This window comes from Ochotona curzoniae, unplaced genomic scaffold (genome assembly GCF_017591425.1).
Source record: "Ochotona curzoniae isolate NIBS_2020 unplaced genomic scaffold, NIBS_Ocur_1.0 contig_908, whole genome shotgun sequence".
In the NCBI taxonomy this organism is placed as follows: domain Eukaryota; kingdom Metazoa; phylum Chordata; class Mammalia; order Lagomorpha; family Ochotonidae; genus Ochotona; species Ochotona curzoniae.
Genome location: NW_024466607.1, coordinates 4,186,836 through 4,213,075, shown reverse-complemented (window position 1 = coordinate 4,213,075; position 26,240 = coordinate 4,186,836). Strand labels below are relative to the sequence as shown.

The window sequence follows — 26,240 nt, the reverse complement described above, 5'->3', positions numbered from 1 at the left end:
AACTTCATGAGCAAATACTCCAAATGATCAATATATGAAAATTAAAAACCAATTACAAGTAAACAACATACAAGCCCACTGAGTGCAAGGAGGAATCATCCAGCCACTTTCTGCTAGGTAAGAGCCCTAACACTATATTGCTCAATTTAGATTGCTCATGTGACAGGATGAGGAATCTGGCTACACTGCAAGAGCATCCTGAGGGTGCAGGAAGTGGCTGTTCCAGCTGTGATACACAAACTGCCAAATGCCTGCTGAGGTGACTGCAGCAGGGAATTAAAATGACTATCTAAGGTAAGCCATCCTGGCTGGAATCCTGGGCATGCTCCAGCCAGCCTTTGGTGTTTTAGGTGGGACCTAACAGTGTACTAGGCAGGCAGGAATTCAGGAGTTAGCCTTCAGAGAAGCCTGACTGCTCTTTCTAGTGAAAATTTCATTACCATAAATATCTGACTAACTGATTAGGAAATAGCCCCAGGGCAAATGAAGTGACAAGAAAAGTGCTTCTGCAAAATCATTCTTTAGCTGCCTTAGTCCACAGGAGGCTGAGGTTTGGGGAATTTCCTGAAAGCCTTGTTGCCATGTCAGAAGCAGTGTGATAACGCTCTCACAGATCACTGCAGTACAACAACATCACTGCAGTCTTTGGGAGAGAACTAACTATATTTCCCCATTTGAGGCATATGGACTAATGACCAGTACCAATGCTGGGGAGGTTACTCTGCTGTTTCATGTGTATTCCATTTTATTCCCCATTCTCATGGTCTAGGAGAGCCCCTCAGAAGGTAAAAACCAAGGCCACGTAGCTGGTAGGTGGACATAAATGTCACTGTTGACATTCAGGACTTCGAAAACCCACTGAAAGCCTGTTGTTGACTCTTAAAACATACTATGGTACTAGGGGTGAAGATGTCAGAAACACTAAGCTAACATCCAACAAGTATTTGAACTGTTGTGTATTGACGGCCCATTCTGAGGCAGGCACTGTACCAGGCACTTACACATACATACTCCTTGCCGACCAACCAGCATTTGAGGTTGAAATGGTCATTTTCAAGTGAAAACTTTCATGTTCAGCTCACAAACACCACAGCAGAATACAAAACCTTTCTAAATGTCTTCCAATCCATTCTGAAGTGTGGGATTTAGATCAGGGAACACAGATTCTGCAGCTCATGTACACATGTTGGAGAGGAAGTGCTAGACCCTTTTATTCCAGATGGAGACATCAGCAGGTAGTATGAATTAATTACAAGACCAAAGATCTAAGCTAAAGGCAGCCAAGTAACAAACCAGACACTCTGGCCTGGAAGTGCCACTTTACCTGGACTCAACAGGATTTGCTTTTCCACAAAACTATCTTAGGAAGGACTTGATGCAGCCAGAAAAGCAACTAGACTACTGATCTGGGAGAAAATAGGGGAAAATGTCCAATTTCATGAATGCCATCTGGAATGCTTTCATTCTATTCTGATACCTTCCCTTGTTTCTCTCATTCTTTTAAGAAACCAATATAAAACAACGGTTATGTTTTTTTTTAAAAAAGGTTTAACTTTATTAGAAAGGCAGATATACAGAGAGGAGGAAAGACAGAGATGGTTCACCCCGCCGCCCCAAGTGGCCACAACGACTGGGGCTGAGACGATCATATCTGGAGCCCTCCAGGTCTCCCATACAGGTGCAAGGTCCCAAGGCTTTGGCCCGTCCTCCACTGCTTTCCCAGGCCACAAGCAGGGAGCTAGATGGGAAGTGGGGCTGCCAGGAGTAGAACCTGCATCCATATGGGATCCCAGCTGTTCAAGGCAAAGACTTTAGCTGCTAGGCTACTGTACCAGGGCCAACGGTTATGTTTTGACTTTAAAAAGCAACACATCCGTTTGTAGCCCCTTTCATATGTTCCAGCCCTCTGAGTCCTGTAGATTGATCTCACTAACAGGTGCCATGTTTTAAGATTTCATCCTGGTACAAGGCCAACACGTCACCAAATGTACTGAAACTTTATTTTTGAGGTCCAAGCTTCAGAAAGCAAAGCTGCAGAGGCAGCAGACAGGCCTAGGAGGCTACAATGGTATTTTCAGACCTGGATATCATTCCACTTGTCACAATGCTGAAAACAAAATGGGAACCAAAAAATCCCAAAACGTTTTATAAAGCTCTTCACTAAACATCTTAAAACATTTTAAGAGAAATGCTAACTGCCCAGCTCACCCATAAAAATGGCTCCCAAGACGAGCTCTGCCTTTATAAACATAGGAGTGCAAACTGCACTTACTCTCCCAGCAGGTTCTTCCACCGGCCTTGCCAGTGTGGGAAGCACAGATGCTCTCCAGCACCTTCGGACGCAGTGTCACCAACGGGCTCCTCTGTCTCTGTCCTCTGAAGGATGAACAAACGCTTGTGGTGTACGTTTCAGGAGATAAACCGCAGCATGAAGACCTCCAATGTTCACCCAAACTGTATGCACCTTTCGCCATACGTGCCCCATTCCAGATAGTGCCTGTGCACACAGAGAAGGCATGAAAGTAGTTAGACTGGCATCTTTAGGCTCCACCTCAGATCTCAGCTGCCAGTTAACACTTGGGGAGGGCTGGTGTTTTGGCACAGTGGGTAAAGCTGCTGCCGCTGACACTACCATCCCACCCTAATCTATCTGGGAAAAGCAGAAGATGGTCCAAGTATTTGAGCTCTTGCCACCTATGTGGGAACCCTGGCTCCAGGCTGACACAGCCCCAGCCATGGTGGCCATTTGGGGAGTAAACTAGCATGTGAAAGATCTCTCTCTCCCTCTGTAAACCTGCCTTTAAATTTAAAATAACTAATTCTTCAGGGAAATCTAAATCCTATGTAAACTAATTCTACTAAAATTCACCTAAAAAGATCTAAAGTCACCACTAAAGGCTGAGATTGCTGAGGTACTGTGCAGCACCTTGGTAAAACATTTCTTGTCCTGCGTAAGGAGCACAGCTCGGCCTGTTCCAGGTCTGCAAACACGGCTCATCTCCTGCAGGCAAGCTGGATAAAGATTCCAGTTTCTCTTCTTGGAGCCCATTCTAAAATATATAATAATAATATTATGAGTCAAGCACTTAATGTTGCAAGAAACAGATATCTAAGACTTTAAAAAATGAGAACAAAATTATGTATCCTGAGGAATGAAGAATTTGCCTTTAAGAAGCCAGAACTTCATGAGGGACCTTCAAAAAGGTCAAGGAAAATGGTGATTATGATAAAGCTTGAATGAATTTAAAAAGCATCTTACACAGCAGCCAGTGGGTAAAGCTGCCTCCTACAATTCTGGCATCCCTTCTGAGCGCTGGTTGTTCAAGTCCCAGCCACTCTAGATCCAACACAACTCTTTCCTAATGAGCCTGGGAAAATCAGTGGAAGATGGTTCAAGTGCCATGATCCTGCCACCCATATAGGACACTGGAGTCCCAAGCTCCTGGCTTTGACCCATTAGGGGAGGAAACCAGTGGATGGAAGACCTCTGCTCTCTAACTCTGCCTTTCAAACAAATATATCTTGAAAAGAATTGTCTTACACAAAAATACACATCTTTTTAATCCCATTTTCCATGAACTTTTTAAAAGCACTTTTGTACATACAGTCTGTGAAATAAGATATTGGCAAACAACTTAAAAATCTGAATCAGAAAAATATTTTTTTCTTTGATTGGTTTTGAAGACAGAGATAAACAGACATTTCATCCACAGGGTCACTCAGCAAATGCCTACAAGAGCTTGGCTTGGGCCCAGTCAGCCTAGACTCAGGCCCCGACCTGCAGCCCTCAACCTGGCATGGACCCAAGTGGCCAAGCTGTTAGCTGTTGCTTTCTGGAAAGTGCACTGAAATGTGGGGTATGCACTTACAGTGCAGTCTTTACTGTTGTTCCAAATATCTGCCAAGAAAAAAAATTAATATCATAAGCAGCAAAGCTATAGAAACCACTTATCCTGAGAAAACAATCAAGTTCTCCTCAGACTGCTTATATGACGCACCGGATCAACCCGGGCCCTGAAGTGGTCAGAAGCAATAAGCCCATACATCCCCGACCTCTCAGACACATGAATGCATCAGACTGCTCAAATTAAGTAAAAGCTCTGCCAAGTCTAGGAAAAGAAACTGAAGAGGTGTTTTCTGGCTTTGTTTTGTTTTGCTGAACTTAGAACTGGCTCAAAGAAAATACTGATACATGTAGAAAACAGGTAGAGGGAAGCTCATTAAAAATAAGTAAAAACGATCAAGCAGTACCTCTTTCCAAACGGCATGTCTGTGACAACAATATCCACGGAGGCCGTTCTCAGGGGCAGGCTGCAGATATCCCACTGAGCAGCGTCAATGGGCAAGCCCCAGGATGCTCTGCTGTGGGAACAAAGAAAAGGTGTTTCAATCTACGCTGAATTGGAAGATGAAGAAAATGACTTTTTTTCTGAAAAGAAACTTCTATATTAAGTGTAAAATTCTTTTTTTTTTTTAAAGATTTATTTTATTATTTTTTCATTGGAAAGGCGGATATACAGAGAGGAGAGACAGAGAGGAAGATCTTCCGTCCGATGATGATTCACTCCCCAAGTGAGCGCAACGGCCGATACTATGCCGATCCAAAGCCAGGAGCCTCTTCCGGGTCTCCCACGCGGGTGCAGGGTCCCAAAGCTTTGGGCCGTCCTCGACTGCTTTCCCAGGCCACAGGCAGGGAGCTGGAAGGGAAGTGGGGCTGCCGGGATTAGAACCGGCGCCCATATGGGATCCCGGGCGTGCAAGGCGAGGACCTTTAACCACTTGCGCCACCGCGCCGGGCCCATTAAGTGTAAAATTCTAAGAAAATAGGTGCGGACATCAGCAATTTAGATAAACTACTACAGTGACTTCAATGGGATGTCAAGAAGAATGACAAGCATATGATAGAAACTTGTATCTGGACCAAATAAGTGTAGGGAAAGCAAGCTTGTAGCACAAATAACTGTAACAGGTAATTGCAAAATCAAGTGTCAAGGGAGCAAGTATTACCTGGGATGTATGCATCCCACACTAGAGTGCCCTGCTGAAGACACCCACCCTAGGAGGCAGCAGGTGATGCTCAGTGCTTGGGCCCCTGCCAGCTACTGGGAGAAACCAGAAATGAGTTCCAAGTTCCTGGCTGCAGCTGCAGCCTAGCCTAGGGCGTTCGAGAAGTGAATCAAATAAGATGAGATCTTTCTCTCTCTCTCTCTCTCTCACACGTATATATTATATAATATATAATAAGTATATATTTAATATGTACTATATAATAATACATACTATTTATTTATTTGAAGGGCATAGTAGCAGAGGGAAAAAGGAAATGATGAGAGGAAAGGAGGGAAGTAGGGATCCAGGGACATCTGCATGCTGGTTCACACTCCACACACCCTGCACAGCCAAGGCTGTGCCAAGATCAGACAGACACAAGCCAGGTGGGGAGCAGGGACCTTGCACCGGGGCCAGGATCTGCTGCCTTCCAGTCCCATTAGCAGGAAGCTAGATCAGAAACAAGAGTTGCTTACTTTTTTTTTTTTTAAGATTTATTTTATTTTTATTAGAAAGGCAGATATACAGAGAGGAGAGACAGAGAGGAAGGTCTTCCGTCCGATGATTCACTCCCCAAGTGAGCGCAACGGCCGATGCTATGCCAGTCCGAAGCCAGGAGCCTCTTCCGGGTCTCCCACATGGGTGCAGGTCCCAAAGCTTTGGGATGTCCTCAACTGCCTTCCCGGGCCACAGGCAGGGAGCTGGAAGGGAAGCGGGGCTGCCGGGATTAGAACCGGCACCCATATGGGATCCCGGGCGTGCTAGGCGAGTACCTTAACCACTGCGCCACCTCGCCGGGCCCAAGAGTTGTTTACTTTATAAAAAGAATTTTTTTTTAATTGGAAAGGCCATATGAGAGTTAGGGAGAAGGAGAAGAAAGAAAGATCCTCCATCCACTGGTTTACTCCCAAAGTGGCTGCAAGAGCTGGAGCTGAGCCCATTTGAAGCCAGGAGTCAGGAGGTTCCTCCAAATCTCCCACGCAGGTACAGGGTCCCAAGGCCTTTGGCTGTCCTCTACTACTTTCCCAGGCTATGAGAAGGGAGCTGGATGGGAACTGGAGCAGCTGGGATACGACCCAGCACCCATATGGGATCTCTGCAGATGCAAGGTGAGGATTTAGCCACTAGGCTATGGCCCTAGGCCCTGCACTGGATTCTCGGAGCTTGAAGTAAAGTGTGGCTACCCCAAGTCCTCTGTCTTAAAATATGCATCTCAGGTTTTATACTCTGCATTTGTTTCTCTGCCCCTAAAATGCTGTTAAAACAAACAACAACTCCAAGAGGTGTTTGACACATTGGTTAAGATGCTGCATGTGGCCTGCATTCCCATCGGAATGCCTGGTTGGATTCTGATGTCCCGGGAGAGCAGCTGCTGTTCCAGCACGTGGGACACCTGATGCCTGGCCCAGCCAGCTGTCTGGGGAGGGCACCGGCAGGTGTAAGATCAATCAATGTCTGCCTTGCAAATAAAAAAGGAAAGTACAGAAAAATTTTAAAGCACTGAAACTAATTACATAACTGATGATGCAGTTATAGAAACAATGGAGAAAAACAGAACACTGTAAAACAAGATTATGAAATGACACAGGGAAAACAAGCATAAAACCATGGGAACATGTTCACCAGAACAAAACAAATTAGTATAAAAACAAAACAAGAACCCAGAGCTTTGCGTGTGTATCTCCCACGGCCGTGACTGTGCCACCTGAGATAGGGCACCCAGGCGTGCCACATGCTGAATCCCAGGTCCCCCGCCAGCTCTCAGGCGTACAACCGCCACTGCCTTTGGCTGCTTGCTGAGAGACCCAAGGACACCAGCAAGATCCTGATGACTGTGGCAAGAAATTGTGAACTCAGATGATGCCACTGAGTGGGATCTGGTGCAGAGGGCCACAGCTTTGGATGGTGTCACAACATCCTGGAACCTCAAAGCGGTGGCAAACAAAGTGAGCTTCCACACCACGGGATTTCAGGGGTCACCAGAGCTGACCTGGCTCAAAGGCACCTGGGCACAACTGCCAGGAACAGGGACCTACACTGTTTTGCCAAAGAGAAGGGAAGAGTCAAGAGGGACAGAAGATGCCTTGCCCTTCAAACACCTGCTTTCAGTCCTGGTAGGACAGAGAGGCCAGGTGGGTTTCCCTTACAGAACCAAATTGGAGCATGAGAATAAACCATGAGGAGGCAATGCCAAAAGACAGGATTACAGAAGCAGTAAGGAGAAAAATCGGCAAACTTCAGAGGCCAAGCCCTGGGAAGTGCCTGCGGAGGCCACTGGTAGGATCTCTCGGCCATGGCATGTGGTGGCATCTCGGCTGTGGCTGCTAGGTCTCGTTTGACTCTGGGATTCTTGTTTAGTGCCAAGTGACTGTAGAAAAGTTAAGTATCTATAGTGTTTCCAAATAATGGGATATTATGCAATCACTTTAAAAATACACTAAACAGAGGCTGGTATTGTGGCTCGGCAGATTAAGGTGCCACCTACAGTACTAGGAATCCCAGATGGGCACTTATTCAGCCCCAGCAGCTCCACTTCCAATTCAGTTGCAGTGCTCGGCCCTGTCCCCCTGGGGGAGACCTGCACGAAGCTCTCGGCTTTGGCTCAGTCTAGTTGTGACCACTGTGGTCATTTGGGAAGCGAACTAGCAAGTGGAAGATCTCTTTGTCTTTCCCTTTCTATTAACTCTACCTTTCAAATAAATAAATGTAGGAATTAAAAACAATCAACTAAATAAAAACACAAAAGTGCTTAAAACTTTGAGAAATAGGGCTCGGCTCAGTAGCCTAGTGGTTAAAGTCTTGCCTTGCATGCACCGGGATATCCCGGCAGCTCCACTCCCATGCAGCTCCCTGCCTGTGGCCTGGGAAAGCAGCAGAGGACGGCCCAAAGCCTTGGGACCCTGCACCTGTGTGGGAGACCCAGAAGAGGCTCCGGGCTTCCGATCAGTTCAGCTACAGCTGTTGCAGCCATTTGGGGAGTGAATCAACGGATCTTTCTCCATATTCTTCTCTCTGTAAATCTCACTTTCTATTAAAAATAAATTAAAAAAGAAAAAAAAAGAAAAAAACTTTGGAAATAAAAATTAAAGACTGATAAAATATTCTGTAGCTATATGGGGGAAAACAGATCTACGAATAAGGAAAGAAAAAGGAGAACAGGAATAAGTTGTTTTAGGGTACAGAAAGTACACTTAAGTAAAAAAAGTTTTAAAATTTCAATATACTTAGTGTTTCATATTTTGGTTATCAGGATATCAGTGAAAAGTGCTTAAAGTCTACAAGGTGCTACAGAATCTAGGTAATCAAGTTCTTACCCTTCCTTAGTTTGGGTCTTGGTCAGCAGAGATGAGATGTTATTTGCTGCTCTGTTCACGGCCAGGGAGTTATTGTCCCCTGCGATATGGTAACAGTGAGACCATTCCGTAGCACCCTGCAAGACAGGGGCATACAGTGAACCACAAACAGCAGGCGATTTCAATCAACTACAAGAACACAGTCCCATCCGACACAGCGCGCGACAGGCTGGCGGCTAAGCTCTTCCCCTGGTGGAAATGTCCCACTGTCCTTTCCCTGCTTGCCTCCCATCAGTCTCTCCAGACCCAGCTCAGATGTCCAACCCCCCAGAGACACCAGCTGTCCAGGCTCTTTTATCTGCTCCTCCAGACCATCCCACCACTGCATTCCTGCCTCTGTTCCATTTTTAACCCTCCTCCTCCCGTCCTTTCTTTTCCTTTTCATTTATTTAAACATTTGTTTGTTTGCTGTGGACATCTGGGGAGTGAAGCACTGGATGTGAGTGTACATTGTGACTGCCTCTCAAGTGACTAAAGAAAATTTTAAAAACAAATTATCTAACTCAAACTGACTAAACACATATCCCTTTGGTTCTCAAAGCATAATCTGATAGATGAGAATATCAGAATTTCGAAGTAAAACACAACTTCCTCTTCTGAGAAATAGTTTTGAATGGTAACCGCCACATCCCTCAAAGAACCTGGTGATACTCAATTAGTCACATCGGTGAAATATACAGACTGTCACATGTCAGCGACGAAAAGCCGAGGCCTGTGTCACTTGGTACAGAGACACGTTCCCTGACGTCAGCAGAGGGGCCGAGCCTGGCGCAGGGATGCAAACGCTCCCACTTTGCCGAAGCAGCACACCACTCAAGGCCGGAGAGCCCTGCAGCCGGTGCTCCCCACCCGGAAGGTTCACCCTGCAAGGGCGTCCACCGGAGCCCCAAAGACGCTCCTGGCCCGGCCTGGCCCAGACCTCTCCATCGCCACCATTTGGGGAATGGACCAGTGGATGGAAGATGTCTGTCTCTCCCTCTCTGTAACTTTCTTAAGTAAATAAAAAAGAAATCTTTAGAAAAATGTGATTAAAAAAACTATGCATGGACTTCAAACATTTTTTTAATCAAAAGAATGGTTTTTTAATCTCATTTTTTCATGTATTTTTGGAAGTACCCTCATCCATACTAACCCCAGGAACCAGGAGAAACAGTCTCACCTCACAGAAGTGAAGCGGCCTTCCTCTAGGTCACACCTGTGCCTCCCTCTGTCCCCTGCCCCTTCCGGTCTCCCAGCCTGTCTGCCCCGTGGGTTGAAGTGCTTGGGCTGCCATGGGAGCTGTTTGGCACTCGGCGAGCTCCCATAGGGAGCTACTGCTCCTCATGAGGCAGCTCACCTGCTGTGGCTCCCTGCATCCCGTGTGCCCTGCCTAGTAGGTCTTCCATACACTGCATCTATCACTCATTTATCTGGCAGCTACAGAAACACTACTACCTCTATTGGTATTGCCCCTGTTCCACACATTGGATCGACAATTATATCACCAGGTTGAGGAGCACAGAGCCTGGAAGAAGAAAAGAAAAAGAAGAAAGGCCAATGTGAAGCAATTCAAATTTCCAAGACCAGGGCCCACATCTCCTCAGTATAAAGGCACACCAACCCACAGACACTTGTGGACCCAGCGTGGTAGCCTAGTGGCTGGTCCTCTCCTTGCACACGCTGGGATCCCATATGGGCGCCGGTTCATATCCTGGCAACCCCACTTTCTATCCAGCTCTCTGCCTGTGGTCTGGGAAAGCAGTTGAGGACGGCCCAAAGCCTTGGGACCTTGCACCCTCATGGGAGACCCGGAAGAGGCTCCAGGTTCCTGGCTTTGGATTGGTGCAGCTCTGGCTGCAGAAGCTGCTTGGGGAGTGAATCAATGGATGTAAGATCTTCCTCTCTATATATCTGACTTTTCAATTACATAAATGTTAAAAAAAAAAATTTACTTGTAGGGAGCAGTGTTGCGGCACAGCAACTAAAGCTGCTGCCTGTGATGTCAACATCCTACACAGGCACCAATTCAAACCTCAGATGCTCCATTCCTAATCCAGTTCCCTGGTAATGCACCTGTGAAAACCGCAAAAGAGGACCCAGCTGCCTGGGTCCCTACACCCACATGGAAGGCTGGAAAAAGTTCTTGGCTTCCATCTGGCCATTGTGGTCATTTGGCAAGTGAGCCAGTAGGAAGGACAACTTTCTCTCTGTAACTCTAGCTTTCAAATAAATAAGTCCCTTAAAAATAGATAATAAAAATAAAATTTCACTTGTATTCCATGTTGACTCTAGTGCTTAAAAAAACTCATTACATACAACCTGTCTCTTCTCTCATTTAAAATTGCAGTTCACTCAGAGCAAACTTAGTTCCCAGATTTTATTTGTTTTTAAGATTTTATTTATTTTGATTGGAAATACAGGTTTACAAAGAGGACAAAAGACAAAGAGGAAGATCTTACATCTGCTGATTCATTCCCCAAGTGGCTGCACTGGTTGGAGCTGAGCCTATTAGAAGTCAAGAGCCTCTTCCGGGTCTCCCACATGGGTGCAGGGTCCCAAAGCATTGGGCCATCCTCCACTGCTTTCCCAGGCCACAAGCAGGGAGCTGGATGGGAAGTGGAGCTGCCGGGATTAGAACCAGCACCCATATGGGATCCCAGCGTGTTTAAGGAGAGGACTTTAACCACTAGGCCATGCCGCTGGGCCCTATCTTTTGATTTTAAAAACTAAAGGCATGATTTTAGCTTCTGATACACACATGGGGCATTTTGAAGCTGACACGCATGAATCCGCGCTCCTTTCGGGTGCTGCAGTGCTGACTCTCCCCCGCCAGGCAGGTAGCTCTTCCAGCAGATGCGAGATGACCCACAGCAGGTGCACCAGTGCCGGAGGTCTCACCGTCACACGGCACAGCTTCCACTTCCTGCAGCTGGCCTAGGCTTCTCCACCCCCACAGGAGATTCTTGGGGCCGAGCCTGCCCGAGCCTGCCAGCTGCCCAAGTCTCCCTCCCTGTTCCTGCCCTCAGCACCTAGGAAGTAGGCAGCCTGTCCTCCCTAGCACTGCTGACAAGCTGGGGAGAACACTCTACCAAGGTGATGTCAAAGAGATCCTCCATCCAAGATTCTGGAACAAAGAGCCCAGAGCCCTGGACAGTTTAGCTGCTCACCTGACCCGGAAACAGATGCCTAACGTAAGCTCAGGGTAGCCATGTGCACAGATGAGCAGATAAGAGCCCAAGGCTCTGAGGAGAAATAAGAGACTGCTGAGGCTGGTGCCATGGCATAGCACACCAAGACTTTGCCTGCAGTGCTGGCAGCCCATATGGGAGAGACTGAGTATGAGAGACCCAGGAAAAGCCCCTGGCTCCTGCCTCCAGACCAGCCCGGCTCTGGCTATTGTTGCCATTTTGGGAGTGAACCAGCAGATAAGGATCTCTGTCTCCCCTTCTCCATTACTTCATCTTTCAAATAATTAAAAAAACAAACAAAACACAAAGAGGCTTCCTAGGTTCCTGCTGGTTTTCCAAGATCAGTTTCCACACATTTGGAAATACAGCCTTGAATTTTTCTGGGAATTGCCTGAGATTTTGCCTTACTGTTCCAATAAACTTTCTCTCTGACACAGTCATCACTTTAACACACACGTGTTCACCACAGGCTTGATGCCCAGCAGCAGGTACTCCATGTCTGCTGCCTGAATGGATACTACGAGCTCTGATCGGGTGGTTGCTTCCTAGTGATTGCGGAGGAGCAAGACGGCAGAGGTGACAAAGATGGGAAGAGATGGTGATGACACTCAGCGTCAGGACAGGTCAGGACTGCAGGGGACAGGAACTCAGCACCTCTTCTGCCTATCTGCCTCCTGAACAGGAAACCCATGGTACCGTCTGCAAACAGGAGCTTTAAGCACCCAGAGAATGGGGAAGGGCTCGGAGTGAAAACAGCTCCTGTGCTCAGGAAAGGCGACCATCCCAGCCACAGCCCCGGGTTGCTACGTGCATGCAATTTTACAAAACCGGACAAAGCTCTGTGTGTTCATTTACATGCTGCACACCTTTCAAACTCTGGGCTTTCTCTGCTTTGCTCAAGTTACACACCATCCGTACATCCTGTCCAAAGAGGAATGGAGCAAATCTAGTATGAGGCAGAGGAAGACTCATTCTCGTTTTAAAAGCAACAAAACAAAGACACCTAGATTAACCAACTATTAACACCGTGCTTTCAAGACCACAAAAAAACCAGCACTAAATAGAAAAGGAGAAAGAAATACAGACCATCAATTTTTCATCTTGCTCTTCGTCCACTAAATTCCAAAAACACTTCTTTCCCTTTCCCCACCAAAATCAGTTTTATAGAGAGCGCGGGAGCTGCTTCAGTCAGATGAAGCCGCCTGCGTACCTGAGCATGCCGTAGGCGAGCGTGGATCTCAGAGTCGTAGGGCCGAAGTGCGTGATGTTCCTGCGGTGGAGGCTCTCTTCAGTCAGCGCGATGCCCACAATCACCTCGCTGTCATGGATGTTCAAGAGAACCTGAAGCCAAGGTCAACAAGATAAAATTTCAAGTGAACAGTTACGACTAAGGCTTTTCACTGCAAGCTTTCCCCTCTGACTTTCTCATCCAGAGAGACTGCCTCCAGCAAGCAGGACACGCGGCACGCGCCCAGTGCGGCCTGTCACCTGCCCAGAACCCCCACTAATACCCAACCGAGACAGTCACCGATCTCACCCCTACCATCACAAATCAATATTCCCATTTTTCTAAACTTCACATAAATGAAAAGCCTATACCACTTATTGCTTAACTTCTATTTTATTCACAACATCTGTGACTATATAACAAGATGTTCCTCTAGTATTTTGGACCAAGAGCAATACAGACAGAATCTTCAGTCTGCTAGTTCACTACCCAGATCCCCAAGGGTAGGCTTGGCTGAAGTCTCAAGCCAGGAATTCCATTCATGACTCCACATGGGTGGCAGGGTCCCAAGTACCTGGGCCATCATCTACTGCCTTCGGTTCTCAGAAAGCTGAACTGGCAGTGGAGCTGCAGGCAGACGTCACAATCAGTGGATGAACCCACTGCACCACAACACTCCCTAGGTTTAAGTACAGGTATTTTTCACTAGCACAATGAATTATACCCTCCACCTAGATTACCCAGTTATTAACACTGTGCTTTATCTACTGGACTGTGTGTTACTTAGTACTTTAGAACTCTGACACACTTAGGTGATAACGGCTGTGACATGACTTGTCTTGGTGGTAGTTAGTCTTCCTAACACACAATGAAGCTATTTTCACAAAAAGCACGCTTTACAGCCTTCCACTGCAAACGTCCTCCTTGTGTTTTCATCACCAGCAACAGCAGGCAGTCACAGGTCCTTGCTACGCACGAGACACAGATCCACACTGCCCACATGTGAGCTCATTCCATGTTCCTACAGCCCCTTTGCAGATGAGGAAACCAAAGCACAAAAACACAAGCTTGCTTGCTTGCCCAGTGAAGCTTCTGGTATAGAACCCTGGGCATGCACAGCCCACAGTCTGCCCTCTGAGCCCCTGCTCTGGGAAATGACTGGTCTCGTTAGTGCAGTCATTCTCTTGGCAGCTGCAGCAAATGAGCTGTCCCCAAATTGAGTATCCCCAAAGAACAGAAATTCACTTAGTGGCAAGGAAAAAAGTGTGTCAAAGATTAGTTACGCCTCACTGGGGTATTGGGGATTTCTCTGCACACCCATCCTAAAAAAAATGTTCTGTACCTGAACTGATAACACATGTCTTGCTAGAGTTATAAGCTAGTTCAGACCATCCGAAAAACAACTAAGTTCAGCAAAATCATGCTTCAACACTATAAACAGCTAAATACAAAAATCAAAATAGACGAGACAGCTGAATAGTAACCTATAGCCATTTTGAGGTGTATGGAATCCAGTTGAATATAAACCAAAAATTGAAATATCTATGAAGAAGTCACAGGACGTAGTTTAAGAACCCACATTTTCCTATTAACATACTGTTAATCAATACCATGTCAATTAATGCCATAAGGTTGTGAATGGTTGTTGATGTTATGTTGGGGCTTTTAATTGACTGGGATGATACTTTGCTGGCTTTACCTTCAGACCAGAGATGGTCTCACCAAGAAATCGTTGAACTCACTAGGATAATAAGATGCTGGACTTTATGCTTGGTAAATACTTCCAATGAAAAGAACCTCATCTGAATTTGAACTGTGGTAACATAGCAAGGTGGAGAAATCCACCATGGGGAGAGGGTTCGGGAAGGGGTGAGGGGAATCCCAGTGCCCATAACACTGTGTCACATAATGCAATGTAATTAATAATAAAAAAAAAAAAAGAAAAAAAGTGTGTATGTGTGTGTAGATGAAGCCCTTGCCTTGCAAGTGCAGGGATCCCAGATGGGTGTCGGTTTATGCCCCAGCTGCTCCATTTCCCACCCAGCTCTCTGCTTGTGGCCTGGGAAAGCAGTCAATGATGGCTCAAAACCTTGGGGCCCTGTACCCATGGAGGAGACCTGGAAGAAGCTACTGGCTCCTGGCTTCAGATCAGCTCAGCTCTGGCCATTGTGGCCACTTGGGGAGTGAACCAATGGATGAAAAATCTTTTGCTCTGTCTCTCCTTCTCTCTATAAATCTGCCTTTCAAATGAAAAAACAAAATCTTAAAAAAAAATTGTACTTCACTCTACTTAGTGACAAAGCCCTACCACCAAGAGACATATCCAATTTATAATCCAGAAGTCAGCAAACTACAGAAAAGCCAGGCTTGCCAGCTCCCATCTGTTGAGAACTTGGCACATACTAGGTCTTACAGCCACTCCTGTAAAGGCATTGTCTCACGCACTGCTTAGAACCACCTCCAAGGTACACACTATTACAGGCTCCATTTGAAATAGGTACAATTACGGAGTTAAACTTTGGATCTAGATCTGTCTGTAACCCATGCTCTTGTTAACCACACCCTTTCAGCTCTATTGCTTCAGTTTAACTGTCCCTAAGATTAGATAGGTCTGAAAGTTCCAGAGTCTGAAACAGCTTGCTTGAACCAGCACAGTTAGAACCTGTTCCTACCTCCACATCAAAGTTGGTCATGTCAGCCTTCCACTTAAAATATTCTTGAACAGCACCTCCAAAATCCCTCGCAGCCTCATTTGAGGTAAAGCAGTGTTTCTCTCCTGCCCTGTTGCATGTGACGCGAAACTTGAGCACCTGAGCATCCATTTCTTCTCCGGCCCGTTCATCATTCTCCTCTTGGCAAGACACCGAATCGTCACCAACCAACGTGGAGATTTCCTCTTTGATGGCTGGATTTTCATAATAGTCTAAGATTTGGGGCTCTAAGACACCACTAGTGAACTCTTTTTTGTCACCCTTCTCGTCCTTTTTGTCTCCCTGTCCGTTGTGAGTCTTCCCTTTATTTGAATTCTGAGTCACCTTCTTGCGTTTTGTTTTTTTTTTCTTAAAGTTGCTGTTCAGTTCCCACACTTTTAAAGGCTCTGACCATGACAGCTTCCCAGCCAACTCTTCAAAGTCCTTTAGAACTTCTTCCTACAAGACAGCAAATAAAAACCATTCATTTCTCACCTCTCTCACTGAATACATCAGCCCCTAATTTGCTCATGGACTACACTGATCATAAATGCCAGGGTAATGGGGCTGAATAACTGCAAATAAAATGCCAACAGTCAAGGAGAGTCAAACAGCATGCCAACTGAAGAGATGCATGGTAGGCCTCTCAAATAACTTAAGAGAGCAGAGCTGAAGCAGGGATAAAGATGCCAATTCAGGGCTGGTGCCATCTGGGTCTGTCACATGGGTGTGGGGGCCTAAGCACCTGGCCCACCTTTTGGTGCTTTCCCAGGCACATTAGCAGGAGTTGGATCAGAAGTGGAGCAGCCGGGCACTCAAACCAGCAAACACAGGGCATATTGGAATACAGGTTTGACTTAACTTGCTACGCAATAATGCGGATCCCGGAAGCAAAAATTTTTAAAAGAAAGAATAAAATGCCTTAAGCGGTTAAAAAAAGTACCAAAGTAGTAATAAAAGTTGTATATTTCTAAAAGATTTAGTTTATTTTTATTGCAAAGTCAGATATACAGAGAGGAAGAAGAAGAGACAAAGAAGAAGATCTTCCAACCACTGATTTACTCCCTAAGTGGCTACAATGGCCGGAGTTGAGCCAATCTGAAGCCAGGAGCCCAGAGCCTCTTCCAGGTCTCCCATGCGGGTGCAGGGTCCCAAGGCTTTGGGCCATCCTTGACTGCTTTCCCAGGCCATAAGCAGGGAGCTGGAAGGAAAATAAGGCCACTGGCATTAGAACTGGCACCCATATGGGATCCTGTAGCATGAAAGGCAAGGACTTTAGCCACTAGGCTACCACACTGGGTCCAAAAGTTGTATTCTTAAAAGGTAAAGCCAGCAGGCCAGTGCAGAGGAGCAGTAAGCTAAGCCTCTGCCTGCGGCTCTAGCATCCCATATGGGCGCCCTCTGAGTCCTAGCTGCTGCATTTCCGATCCCTGCTTACAGCCCTGCTTGAGGGAAGAATGGCTCAAGTCCTTGGGCCCTGCACCCAAGTGGGAGACCCAGTGGAAGCGCCTGCTGCTCGCTTCAGACTGCTTCAACTTGGACTGTTGACAGCCAGACATTTGTTGAGCAAGCCAGTGGATGGAATATTGTTTCTCTCTTTCTCTCTGTAGTTCTACTTTTCCAATAAAAAGTCTTTTTTTTTTAAAGTAAATCCAGTGATACCCCTTTTCTTAATAAGTGTTTCAATAGCTTCCCACTGTACATGCACAATCTCAATTCTTCAATAAACCTACCTGAACCCTGCCTGTTTCTCTTCTGTCATGTCAAGGCTATTCTGTCCCTGACTTCCAATCTCTCCCTGTAATCGTGTGCATTGCGAGGGCCCTCTGCACTCCTAGCACAGGCATATCCTCTGAAAGTCTCCTCCATTTAAATCAGCCTTCCCAGGTCACTCTCTTCCTGCTGCATTTTCTTTACCACCCTTGGCATTATCTGAGTTCACTAGGTTTACGTATTCATTACCATCAAGGCTCCTAGGAAGTGACAGCATGGTGGAAAGGCCTTTACTGGCCGTGGCCAGTGCTTTAAGTCAAACACGGAAAACAGTATTGGCGTACCAAGGGTACTGCACAAACAGCTGCCAGATAGCTGAAACAGGGAGCACGGGGCTATCCCCTGGGCAGCTCCTCGCCACCTATAGCCACAGCAGGGGACAAGCAGAGCCTTCAGCTACGACATCCCTGTAGCTGCAGTTCTGAATCAGCGGTTAGTATGTTACATACACCGAAAACATCTCCACTAGAAAGTTCTATTACACAGGATCACAGGAGCAGTAGGAAGGGCAGCCATCACTTAAGATCAAAGTAGAAGATATCAGAGCTGACAGATAGAACAAGAGTGAAGGCTTGGCTGCTACCGTCTCTCTCCCTAAGAACCCCCAATAAACACCAAGCCCAAGAGGAACTTGCTTATTCCAAGAAAAGCAATTAGCAAATGTCATCAGCACAGGACGTACATAAAAATCATAAAAGAGAAAAAGGAACCATGGACAGAAAAACAAACAGCAGCCAAACACTCCATCCAGGAACCAGAAACATTGAAAAAGAGTTTGCAACCGAAAACAAAAGGACATGACATCAACAAATGTAATGAAAAAATCGCCTTGTGGGATAAGAACCCAGACCAGAGATATAAAAGCAAGAAGAGGTGGCAAGTCAAGCCACAGAAGGACATGAACAGAAACTAAGAAAGTTGAAAGAAAAATCAAATGGGCCCAGCGTGGTAGCCTAGTGGGTAAAGCCTTGCCTTGCATGTGCTGGGATCCTATATTGACACCAGGTCATGTCTTGGCTGCTTCACTTCCCATCCAGCTCCCTGCTTGTGGCCTGGGAAAGCAGTTGAGGACAGCCAAAGTCTTGGGACCCTGTACCTGTGTGGGAGACCCAGAAGAAGCTCCTGGCTCCTAGCTTTGGATCAGCTCAGCTCCGGCTGTTGCAGCCACTTGGGGAATGAACTAGCAGACAGAAGATCTTTCTTTCTGTCTCTTCTCTCTCTGTAAATCTGCGTTTCCAATAAAAAATAAATGCATCTTTTTTTTTTAAAGATTTATACCACAATGACGCCAGTTCATGTCTGCTTCACTTCTAACTCTGCTCCCTGCTAATGGCCTGGGAGAAGCAGTGGAGGACAATCCAAGTGTTTTCCCCTGCCCAGGTGAAGCTTCTGGCTTTGGCCTGGCCCATGCTATCCACTGAAACCATCTAGTGAACCAGTAGATGGGTGATCTCAGTCTTCCTCTAACTCCTTCAAAGTAAGTAAATAAACCCTACTCTACCAAAAGCAAATAAAATAAAAAGAGGCAAAAACCAAAGAAGGACTGGAGAGAAAATGACCAGCAGAAAAGAGGCCAGCACCACGGTACCTCAGGTTAAGCCTCTACCTACGGGCACTGCCATCCCATATGGGCGTCAGGTCACGTCCTGGCTGTTCTGCTTCTGGTCTGACTCCCTGGTAACGGCCTGGGAGAAAGCTACAGAGCATGACCCAAGTGCTTGGACCCCTGTGCCCATGTGGGAAACGCAGAAGAAGCTCCTTCTGGCTTCACACTGACCTAGTGGGTTTTTTTGTTTGTTTGTCTTTTTTTTTAAATGCCTGGGTTCGAAGCCCTCATCTGTTACCAGCTTTTTTTTTATAAGATTTATTTTTATTATTTTTTTATTGGAAAGGCAGATATACAGAGAGGAGAGACAGAGAGGAAGATCTTCCGTCCGATGATGATTCACTCCCCAAGTGAGCGCAACGGCCGATACTATGCCGATCCAAAGCCAGGAGCCTCTTCCGGGTCTCCCACGTGGGTGCAGGGTCCCAAGGCTTTGGGCCGTCCTCGACTGCTTTCCCAGGCCACAGGCAGGGAGCTGGAAGGGAAGCGGGGCTGCCGGGATTAGAACCGGCGCCCATATGGGATCCCGGGCGTGCAAGGTGAGGACCTTTAACCACTTGCACCACCGCGCCGGGCCCTGTTTGTCTTTTTTTAATGATTATTTCTCAGCTAGACTTTAAAGTTGAAGTTTTGAAGCATTTGACTCTGCAAATCTGAACAAAAATTACTGTGGAAAAAAAACCACAGCCTTTGCTGCCATCTAGTTTCTTTTTTTTAAAGATTTATTTATTGTTATTGCAAAGTCAGATATACAGAGAGGAGGAGAGACAGAAAGGAAGATCTTCCATCCGATGGTTCACTTCCCAAGTAACTGCAACAGCTGGTACTGTGCCGATCCAAAGCCGGGAGCCAGGAGCTCTTCCTGGTCTCCCATGCGGGTGCAGGGTCCCAAGGCTTTGGGCTGTCCTCAACTGCCTTCCCGGGCCACAAGCAGGGAGCTGGGTGGGAAGTGGGGCCGCTGAGATTAGAACCAGCGACCATATGGGATTCCGGCACGTTCAAGGAGAGGACTTAAGCAGCTAGGCCAACACGCCAGGCCTGCTGCCATCTAATTTCAACCATCAGCCGGGGCAGCTGCTGATGACTTAGGACTTAGTTGTTGAACACTGGATGGCAATGAAGCAATGCTCTGGCATCATCTCAACAAAGGGTGTTAGGAGACAGCAGAGCAGAAGCACTGCACCGAGGGGCACCGAGGAGCTCCTGCTCTTTGGCTTACATTCTGGAAGTAATGTCACTGTGAAGCTGTCCATATATCAGTAATACAGATCTAAGCTTTACATGGCTTGTAAAAATGCCCAACAATAGGGCTGGCTCAACTGGGTAACCCTTTGCCTGTAAGCGCCAGGATCCCATATGGTCGCAGTTCACGTCCTAGCTGCTCTGTTTCCCATCCAGCTTCCTGCCAATGGTCTAGGAAAGCAGAAGATGGCCCAAGTCCTTGGGACCTTACACCTATGCGGGAGACCTGGAAAAGGCTCCTGGCTGTAGACTGATTCGGCTCTGGTCATTGTGGCCATTTAGGGAGTGAACCAAGAGATGGAAGATTTTTCAATATTGATTTTGTAAACATTTTAATTAAAAATTTATTTTAAAGAATTTTTGTTAAAAAAGTATTTATTATTTAATGTGGTGAGGGAAACAGAGAGCGACAGTGCTCCCATGCTCTGGTCACTCCCCAAATGCCTGTTCCAGTGATGCTGGGAAGTGCATCCGGGTCTGCCCCATGTCTGACAGGCCCTGCCGGCCAGAACCAGCACAGCTGCCTGCCAGAACTGCGCATGCAATGAAGGAAGGAGGTAGGAGACAGAGTTGAACATCAAACCACGCATGCTAACGGGCCACAGGGACTCTACCCACAAGGCTAAGCATCCACACCCAGGCCACAGATCTTCACAAATGTTCGGCTTTTTGAGATACAACCTCCCGGTATCCTGCTCTGTATAAAGAACAGTAATGCTACACAAGAACCAGAAGTGACAAGCAGCAGGAGTCTCCCTGAGGAGATCGTGGACATCTGTTGCTGTGCTGGGAAAGCTGCAAACTCACCTTGGTGCTTTTGAACTGGAAGTCCTTGAACTCCTGCACCACAACGAATAAATTGTCAACAGATCTCAGAGAATGAACCTGGGAGGAAAACATGATACAAGCGTCTGAGAAACCATCGAACCAACATCAGCTACCCACAAACAAAAATCATGCAGAGATCTGCAACTGGGAAGTGACCTGATAGAGGAGCTGAGGAACTCCTCAGGCAGGACACAGTCCCTGCACGTGAGTGCAAGAACCAAGGCTGGGAACAGCCCAGACCAGGCCAGGCCACCGTACCTGCTGGAACACATGGGTACAGGCCAGGCGGAACCAATTCACAATACCCACTGGCAGGTGTGAGAACTGGAATGGGAACAAGACCAGCTGGGTTGGGCCACAACACCAGCCAGTTCACGTTAGGGCTGGGACTGGAGAATGGCTGCAGCACCTGTTGGTGAATGCCAAGGTAAGGTGAGCCATACCAGTCTGATCTGTAGCTCCCACCAGTGCATGTAAAACCAGGGATGGCGGTCAAGTCCAGTAGGGCAACTGCAAGGACTTCCCCACTGGGCCACTGCTGCTCTAGTGAGCGTAAGAGCTGGGACTGGGAACAGACCTGGCTTGGCCTGCATGTGAATGGGGTTATAGGGAGAGCCAGGCTGGCCTAAGGGACCATATCCGCTGGTGCATACATTGAGTCAGAGTAAGTGCAGGTGCTTGGGTTTGCCACACATCGGCTAACAGGGAATGGGGGCAAGTCCTGGCAGGCTAGACTATAGAACCACCTGGAAAGTGCACAATTTGGGGCTGGGATTGGGCCTAGTTGGGAAATTGTGGGCAGCTCTCTGATGGGCTGCAACTCCCACTGTTGAGCATGTGAGCTCTGGCTGAGGGCAGGCTTGGCTTGACAGGCTTTGACACCAGGCATAAGTGTGGTCTGAACAGTGGGGTCAGTGGGGAGCTAGGCTCCAACATCCATTGATGTGTACGAGCTGAACGGGATGCAGGACAGATTGGACCAGTGTGCTGCATATACTGGCATGCACAAGAACCGAGGCTAGGGGTGGGCCTCGTGGGGTTACTGGGGGTTGCTCAGCCTAGGCTGCAGTTCCCACTAATGTGCATGAGGGCCAAGTGTGTGGTGGGTTAGGCTGGGCCACAGCATCCATTGGTTTGTATATGAAATGGGGCTGGGGACAGAACTAACCAGGTGACTGCAACCACAGGTGTGTGTTGATGGACTGAGCCAGACCCCGCACTGGCTGGCACACACGGGAGTCAGGCTTGGTGACACCTCTAGCAAGGCTTCTTTGGGGATCCCCCACAACTAGATCACTGGACTCAGAACTCCAACCACAGTGAAAAATCACAGGATCTGTGGTCTGACCATAGAGTCCATGTGTCAGAACTGGGTCTCCACTGTTGCTGAGGCCTATGCAGTGGACAACATGCCCAGAAGCTTATGGGGGACATGACTACCAGTTGACTAAAGGCTACAGAAGACATTTAGTACCATGGAGGGCAGAACAAACTCGACAGCTCTACTGGTCAAGCTTTGACGGCGAGTATTTGAGTGCATCGACACTAAGGTGGACTATGCCAGCCAATGAACCTTGGAAGAATTTCCTCAACCTTGGAGCAACAAAATCAGTAGCATCTTAGAGTTATTGAAAACACTTAACTAAGCAGTATTCTCAGAACATGATCCACATCAGGGACCTGGGATGACATCAGCTGGCCGTCCCCCATTCCTGGGAACTGATGTGGATGGGTGCTGGAGGTGGTCCTCTCACGTTCTCTCCACTTTCTCCAGATGCAGGAAGAAAAAAGGAAGAGTGGAGGCAGTTGTCTCACCCAATTTCCCCCATTCCTCAACCCTTCCCACCTGAATTGGTGGTCCACATGGGCATGCATCCCTCTCAACTATGTAAACATCATCAAAAATAAAATAAATTGGGCCCAACGGCGTGGCCTAGCGGCTAAAGTCCTCACCTTGAACGCACCGGGGTCCCATATGGGCGCCAGTTCTAATCCCAGCAGTTCCACTTCCCATCCAGCTCCCTGCTTGTGGTGTGGGAAAGTAGTCGAGGACGGCCCAAAGCCTTGGGACCCTGCACCCGTGTGGGAGACCCGGAAGAGGCTTCAGATCGGCATAGCATCAGCCGTTGCGCTCACTTGGGGAGTGAATCATCGGACGGAAGATCTTCCTCTCTGCCTCTCCTCCTCTCTGTATATCTGACTTTCCAATAAATAAATAAATCTTTAAAAAAAATAATAAATACATTAAAAAATAAAGTAAATTATTAAAAATCAAGTGCAGTGTTTACGAGGGTTAGTGCCTACAGTCTGTACCCTAAACACCTCCTACCTCCCCATTCTCCCATCTGCTTGGTTACCCATCCGTGGCTGCTTTCCTCCTAGGGAGAGAGAAGCACAGCTGAAGGACAGAACCAGAAAGTGCTGCATGGACAGCAGGGGCTGGGGGAGAAGGGGAGAATGACGACAACTGGCAGGGACTCTGCCACGTTTCCTGTGGCTGCCCGTGGTGCACTATCACTGCAAGGATAAACACTGCAGCACTTCCCCTTCCTAGGTCCATGGTTAGTAATAACGTTGTCTTCACACAGCAGCTGAGGGTATTAGATGCAACACTGGACGCAGACACCTGTGCACCAAGTCATCGACGGACACTTAGGAGGTGCCCACTACAGCCCAGACACTCAGAGCTCAGGACACATTGAAGAACACACTCTCAAACAGGCACGAAGCAGTCAGTAGCCCCAGCCCGCCTGCTGCCCGTGTGCCCACTGACCTCATGTGGCTGTGGACGGACCCCCCAACCCCCTGCTGCCCATGTGGTGGTGAGGGGGTCCTTGCAGCATTTATTAGAATCAGGGGCAATTTGCCTACTCTGAACCTTTCACCTTCTTCACCTCAACATCTCTGAGCAAGAATCTTGACAGAGATTAAAAGCCAAAAAGCTTGTCGTGCATTTCATCACAAAAGCCTAAGCTTTGGCAAGATGCTGAAGTAAATAAACTATGGCAAGCATAGCAGGTGCTCAAACTTCTTCATGAGACACAAGAGGGATCTTTCTGGAAATTCAGTATATGTGCTGCCGAAGCGAGCACATTTCTGGTGAATTCAATAATAGGAAGTGCCAGGGCTCTCCTAAAAATAAAGCAAGCAGGTAAACATACCTGGAAACACATAAATAATACATAAACTTCAGCAAACTCAAGACACAGTCAGACTCAGAAATCAGTACCTACTAGAAGATATGTACAACTTTAAAATCACAAGATTTAGAAAAAAAAAAAAAAGAAATTCCAAGGGGCCACAACCCAGAAAGTAATCATAAAACAACAGTCAGAAAACTACTTAAAATAGAGCTTGGTTCCAACCTGGGCCAGACTTTCCACTGAAATGTCGAAGTAGATCTTGCCCCGGTCCTTGCTGATCGTGCAGGTGGACTTCAGCTTCTCGCTCACTTCGTCGGCCGCAGTCTGCTCAAAGCCGGTGGGAACTGTGGCTCCAATGGTGACCTGCAGCGGCTCAGACCCTGCAGGGAGGCCACTTCCAGTCACTCCCACAGAGCCCTCCTTCTCACCCAGGTTCACACCAAGGAATTGGTCAGTGGCTTCTTGAACGTCAGACATGGTGGTAGCGTGGCCAAGAGGCCTAGCACGGTCCCTTCAGAAGAACAGAACAAAAAAAAAAAAGTGAAATAAAGCACAATAATCATAATACCCGTATTTCAACTATAATTAAAAACCATGTGCCATGCAGAGCGGCAAGCATGAACAAGGCAACCAAACTGTACGTATCAGATCTGATCTACCTGCTCGGTCAACTACGTACAGGCTGTGTCCCACGGCTGAAGAAACGGGGGTGGAGGCCAGGGTGTGGACACTCCTTCCTACTAAACAAGGGGCCAGCACGTTGTGGTGACAACAGTGGGCTGCTGCTCTGCCTCCCCACTCACCCGCCCAGTGACCCAAGGCAAGGCAAGGCTCCCCAGTCTGCAAGCAGGACCAAACATGACACTTCCCTTTGGGGGGCTGCTGGCACACATAAGGGAAGATTAGCACATAGCCAAGCCAACCACTCAACTTTAAGATGCGCGCACTTAGAAGTGCTCCACGGGTCCCTCCTGATCTGTTGGGTGTACTGTTCTCATTATTTCTTTTCATTAAACTTGGTTTCAGTATTAATGCAAAAAAAAAAAAAAAGAGTGAAAAAGAAAAGAAAGATGAGGCAGGTTCTGTGGTATAGCACGCTAAGCCACTGCCCTGTAATGTGGCCCACCCATATAGGTACTTGGAGTCCCCTTCCTACCCAGCTCCCTGCTCAGGCACGGAGTGTGGCACCTGCACCCACGTGGGAGGCCCTTTAGGAGCTCCAGGCTCCTGACTCGGGCCTGGCCCAGCCCTGGTCTTTGTGAGCCGTTTGCGGAGTGAACCAGCAGATGGTTCAAATACAGAAATCTTTAAGGGCAAAAGCAACAATCATGGCAGGACTGACCAGTCTGCCTAATGACCACCGATGTCAGGGAAGAACCTGGCCCACCCCAGTGTCTCGCATCTGCGCATCTGCGATGTCCCAGGGGACCCAGGCATCGGACAACTGGAGACCGGCGAGGAGATGCGCCATGGACACGGAACGTCCGCGAGCGGCGCTTCCACGCCTGGTCAGCTCCCAGCCTCCAGCCGCTCACGGCTCGTCCAAGGCCGGCGGCCGAAGAAGCCCCGTCTCCCGACTAGTCCTGCCCCACATGGCCACGGAACCTCGGGACGACCCCCCGCCACCAACGCGGGGCGTCCGATAGGGCCGAGCTACAGCAGGACCCGCCCCGTGCCCGGTGCCCCCACCTGCCGCCCCGTTACCGGCCGCCGGCCCAGGGTCTCCGCCAGCCCCGCGCGCTGGGACCACGCCGCCGGAAGTCACCGCGCTGAGAGCCCGGAAGCGGAAGGCAGCCGAGGGCACGTCGGCTCCGAGGTCGGGGCTTGCGTCTGGACGGGCGGCTGGAATGCGCATGCTCGGAGGGCGCTGTGAGGAGAGGGGCCGCGGTGTCCGCCTGGGTGCCCCAGGACCCTCAGCTGCCCACGTCTGGGCGCCACTGCGCTGGGTAAGCGCTTGGCAGGCGCCGTCCCGGTTGTGCGGGCTGTGGAGGGGAGCGGGATCCAACCCCCAGTTAACCCCAGAGGCGCTGAATCTCAGAAGATAAATGTCTTAGTTTGCCCCAAAATGTCACACACCGTGCACTTAGAAACCGAGCCAGGGCATTGTGACCCTAGGATTTTGGGGTCCAGCTCGTTAGCCAGAGCTGCACAAACTGATTTT

At 48.0% G+C, this 26,240-nt stretch overlaps 1 protein-coding gene across 3 annotated transcripts; it reads right to left on the bottom strand.

The window, feature by feature from the left end:
- Window positions 1–1,854: 1,854 nt before the first annotated feature.
- THUMPD3 (THUMP domain containing 3) lies at window positions 1,855–25,842 on the bottom strand. Of its 3 annotated transcripts, none has more exons than XM_040995111.1 (10): window positions 25,769–25,842; window positions 24,302–24,590; window positions 20,916–20,993; window positions 15,470–15,946; window positions 12,780–12,910; window positions 9,837–9,906; window positions 8,364–8,479; window positions 4,252–4,362; window positions 2,927–3,050; window positions 1,855–2,497 (listed from the first exon to the last, which is right to left on the bottom strand). In XM_040995111.1, exons 2-10 carry the CDS (start codon window positions 24,554–24,556, stop codon window positions 2,348–2,350), a joined length of 1,512 nt encoding a protein of 503 aa, XP_040851045.1. In that variant the 5' UTR covers window positions 24,557–24,590; window positions 25,769–25,842; the 3' UTR covers window positions 1,855–2,347. The 3 variants fall into 3 exon arrangements, with proteins under 3 accessions (XP_040851045.1, XP_040851044.1, XP_040851046.1); XM_040995110.1 differs by having other exon boundaries at window positions 25,784–25,812; XM_040995112.1 differs by having other exon boundaries at window positions 4,252–4,359; window positions 25,784–25,812.
- Between the last annotated feature and the right edge of the window lie 398 nt (window positions 25,843–26,240).

Coding starts and splice junctions, on each gene's coding strand:
- THUMPD3 (XM_040995111.1), bottom strand. CDS start 24,556: ATGTCTGACGTTCAAGAAGCCACTGACCAATTCCTTGGTGTGAACCTG. Junction 20,994..24,301: donor CAGTGGAAAGTCTGGCCCAG/GTTGGAACCAAG, acceptor TTTTCCTCCCAG/GTTCATTCTCTGAGATCTGT. Junction 4,363..8,363: donor AAGACCCAAACTAAGGAAGG/GTAAGAACTTGA, acceptor TTGTTCCCACAG/CAGAGCATCCTGGGGCTTGC.